Below are 4,263 nucleotides of genomic sequence, written 5' to 3'. Positions count from 1 at the left end.
ACGTAGATAAGGATGCACAAAAAGGTATGCCCATTTGAAACTAAAGAGATCTCTCCCTTCTATATGGGTACGATAGCGCTAGTGCTTCATGAAAAATATGCCCACGTGCAAGTCTGTGTGATTTACACACCAATAATTCACATTAAACTTAAAAACATTCGTTATATATACATTTCACATGTTTGAAAGCAAAAAAAATGTACTCAATATTTGAATTTTCGCAACCCTATATCCTTGCATTTCTACAAACGTCGCTGTATCCCCATTTTTCGTCACCTCGGCGCGAAATTATCCGTATATATATCTGTGCATGAGTATACACTGGTATTCAAATCAATTTCATAGTTGGCTTAGAAGAAAAGCAAAGCCAATGTACATTGATGATATTTTAATACATATTCCATGAAATTTTCTGACTAAACCGTTCTTTTTTGGGCATGTTATATTTGTAAATGATAATTTCAAAATATGAGTTCCTGGCCAAACTTCTTTAAAAGCTGGGGAATAATATATCTTAACAGACTCTTATTCAAGTGTTTAACAATCCTTTTAACTTCTTTATTTAGTCTGATGATATTTTTGTTGTGTACCTTTGAAGACAGTCTATTTTGATGTTCGTGAGTTATTATGTTTCTTTTTTTCAGTATTCAAACAATGGATTATTAATTCAGGGAAAAAAATTAAAAAAAAAAAAAAAAAAACGAAGGAAAAACATTTACATCAAAGAATTCATTCTGTAAGAAAAAATATAATTGACAGAAACAATCTTTTTACATCAGTTCTCTATGAATAGGAATCACTTGTTTAGTTCCAAGTAGAAACTTGAGACAGTTTTTTCACACAAGTTGTTAACATTTATCAAGTATACTAAATACGGCATCATCTGTCAATCAATTAACAAGGGATTACCTTTAAAACTAGGCTGTAACTAGAAGAAGCATTATAAATAGAAGCTTGTAGAGGATATCAGAGGCAGAACTTCTCCAATCTTCCGACAGCATGCAAGGGCAAACAATAGAAAACGCGTCTGACTTCATGTTTTACCCGGCAGGAGTTGGATATTACAATTACAGTGAATATGACAGGTTGGATATTGACGTTACAGAACAAAAGTGGCTCTTGATCATTGCTAATGGATATACTAAATTCCATGGTTATATTAGTTTAGTGATATGCATCTTCGGCATTTTTGCGAACATAGTGAATATTTTCGTTTTAAATATGAAAGAGTTGCGTTCTTCAAATAATTTTATCCTAACTCTAATTGCAGTTAGCGACAATATTACCATGTTAATGTACATTCCACAGGTTCTTCTCTTCCATATAACTTACACAGATATGCCAATCTCCCAGTATTTTTCGTACAACAGAGTTGCTTACAGTCTCATAGCGTCCAAGATAACCCTAGCCTCTCATAATGCCAGTGTCTGGCTTGGAGTTTCCTTAACTGTTTATCGGTTTATCCAGACCAGGAACAGACATCATATCCCACGTGCCACGCGCAACATACAGACTGTTGCAGTAGTTTCTATTGCTCTTCTGATCTCCGTTGCTTCATCGCTACCAAATTCTCTCACTAACAACTTCGAGGAATATACTTTAGCCAACAATGAGACTATCTACATCATAAATGCTCCTATGCTTGCCAACAGCGGTTCTCGTAACATTGTGGACACTAACGTCTTGTTGTATGCCATCGTTGGGAAGCTACTTCCCTGTATACTAATGTCAATGTTTGTTGGGGCGCTGGTACACTCTTTACTGAAAAGAAGCAGGCAATTTTCGTTTGCATCAAATAAAAGGTCGGTCATGATCGGGAGAACCAACAAGCTTCTGTACGCCATCGTTGCTCTCTTTTTGATCACAGAACTCCCTCAAGGAACACTGGTTTTGATGTGCGTCTTTATCTCCGGTTTGTACGAAAACGTGTACATTCCGCTAGGAGACTTCTTTGATGCTATTGCTTTACTTAACTGTGTGATTAATTTTGCCTTGTATTGTATAATGAGCAGTAAATTTCGATCTACATTTAAGAGACTTTGTCTGAGATATCTATACTGCAAAAGTCCAAATAGATCTCCTATGGATCATGTCTCACTTCGATAATAAATGTTTATCTAAAAGAGTTTATCGTGTTTTGTTTTCTTTTATGAAAGTTAGTGCTTGAAATAACAAGAGGCCCATGAGCCCTTTAGGTCACCTGAGCATCATGTAACAAGTTTCCAACAATTAAAGTGCTTTAATCCAAAGGCCATGATGACATTCACAATTTTGAAAGAGGCACAATTGCTCATCATAATTATATACACTTATCATGCTTAGTTTGGTTTCTTAATACCCATAGGCAGAGTACGTGAACAAAAAAAATGCATTTCAACTAATCAGTAGTAATAAGCAATAGTCGATAGTTACCCACACCACAGTAACCCCTGATCCTGGGGCCACACATTTCAGAATTTTAAAAAAGGCACCTTTGCTCACCACAAATGTTTGATTAAAACCAAAGAGCAGATTTCAAAGCATAAATTTTAAAATAGATTATCATTAGAGCCCCACTACGGTGCCCCTGTCCCAGGGGCTTTGAAATTCACAATCTGGACGAGACACCCTTTCTCGTCATAAAGTATATATGTTGATAGTTCATCTGCGTAATACCCAGAAGCAGAGGAGAAGAGATTTTCAAAGAAATAATGCATTTTCATTATATAATCAATAGAGCCCCACCCTAACACCAGAACCTCTGACCTTGGGGCCATGAAATTTACGTTTTTGCTCATCACAACTATGTACATGTACGTAGTTAGTTTTTAGTACCCAGTAGCAGATGAGAAGATTTTCAAAGAATTAATGCATTTACTCTATATAATCAATAGCGCCCCACCCTAACACCAGAACCACTGACCCTGGCCCCATTAAATACACAATTTCAGAAAAAGGACCCTTGCTCGTCATAACTATGTAGGTAGTTAGTATTTTTAAAACCCTGGAGCAGAGAAGAAGATTTTAAAAGAATTAATGCATTTTCACTATATAAAAAACGGACCCCGCCTTAACACCAGAACCCCCTAATCCTGGGGTCATGAAATCATGAAATTCACAATTTTGGAAGAATTGACCTTGCTTATCATAACTATGTTTAAAGTTTATTTGTTTAATTTCAAGAAGCAGCGAAGAAGATTTTCAACGAAATAATACACTTTCACTATATATAATCTATATATAGCTCCGCTCTAGCACCAGAACCTCTGACCCTGAGGCCATGAATTTCATAATTTTGGTAAAAAACTTAATGCTTATTACAATCCTGCCAACAGTTGCCAACAGTTTGACTGCCTGATGCCTGATGAGTAAAGTAGAAGATTTTCTTTAATTTGCATTAAATTTTAGCGGCTTTCGCCCCATTCCTCAGGCCCAAAAAGGGCAGGGACTATGAAATTCACAATTTTTGTTCCCTTTCACCCATAGATGCTACACTGAATAAAATTCGTTGAGTTGTTCCAGAGAAGAAGTTGAAAATGATTAAATGTTAACGCACGGCGCTCGACGGACGGCGCACGACGACGGACAAAAACAGATAGCACTAGGTCACCTGAGTGACTCAGCTGAACTAAATACCGGTATATATGTCCTTTAAAACGAATGAATTTGGTGACAATTTATTTCATTTCTCAGTCTTAAATTTAGATTAAAGAGGTAAGTTTTTCATTTGAATTTCACTTTAAGGATATGTAATATAAACTTTGTTTTGTAATAAGGCGCTGGTGATCTTTATTCAAGTTTGTGTTTGCTTAGTATGGGGTGGTTATCTAGTGATGATACAAGCATTATATTACTTGCATTCAAATATGTGGGCGTTTCACTATTTTAAAAAAAACCTTGTCAATCTCCATATTGAAATGGAAAAGATACTATGATAATAAAGAAGATAAAAAATAAAACAAAGAACAAAACCAAGTACCTTTTAAACACTACTCATGCATTTGACATTAATGTCATTCTCATCAATTTAAAATTCTTAGGATTCTTAATCCAATTATTTATCTTGAAATATAAAACACCTGGAATTTCTTAGTGCCTCTTTTAAGATCAAATATTCCACCAAGACATTGATCGTTTACTATGACTCGTTTATTTCAAAATCAAATAAAACGAATATGAAATCCCTTTATGTCGCTTGAAAATACGCATAATTTCAATTTTAAAGACCAAATATTTTTCAAAGACATTGATCCTTTACAGTAACTCGTTTCTGAAACCATCAGT

At 35.1% G+C, this 4,263-nt stretch overlaps 1 protein-coding gene across 1 annotated transcript; it reads left to right on the top strand.

The window, feature by feature from the left end:
- The first annotated feature begins 1,287 nt into the window (after positions 1–1,287).
- LOC134271439 (G-protein coupled receptor dmsr-1-like) lies at positions 1,288–2,106 on the top strand. The gene has a single exon (XM_062753637.1). The coding sequence runs from the start codon at positions 1,288–1,290 to the stop codon at positions 2,104–2,106; it is 819 nt and encodes a 272-aa protein (XP_062609621.1).
- Positions 2,107–4,263: the final 2,157 nt, after the last annotated feature.

This window comes from Saccostrea cucullata, unplaced genomic scaffold (assembly GCF_032062105.1).
Source record: "Saccostrea cucullata isolate Sc308-1 unplaced genomic scaffold, CSIRO_AGI_Scuc_v1 ctg2778, whole genome shotgun sequence".
In the NCBI taxonomy this organism is placed as follows: domain Eukaryota; kingdom Metazoa; phylum Mollusca; class Bivalvia; order Ostreida; family Ostreidae; genus Saccostrea; species Saccostrea cuccullata.
Note: the sequence above shows the minus strand (reverse complement) of the source record. Positions and strands in the feature narration are given on the sequence as shown.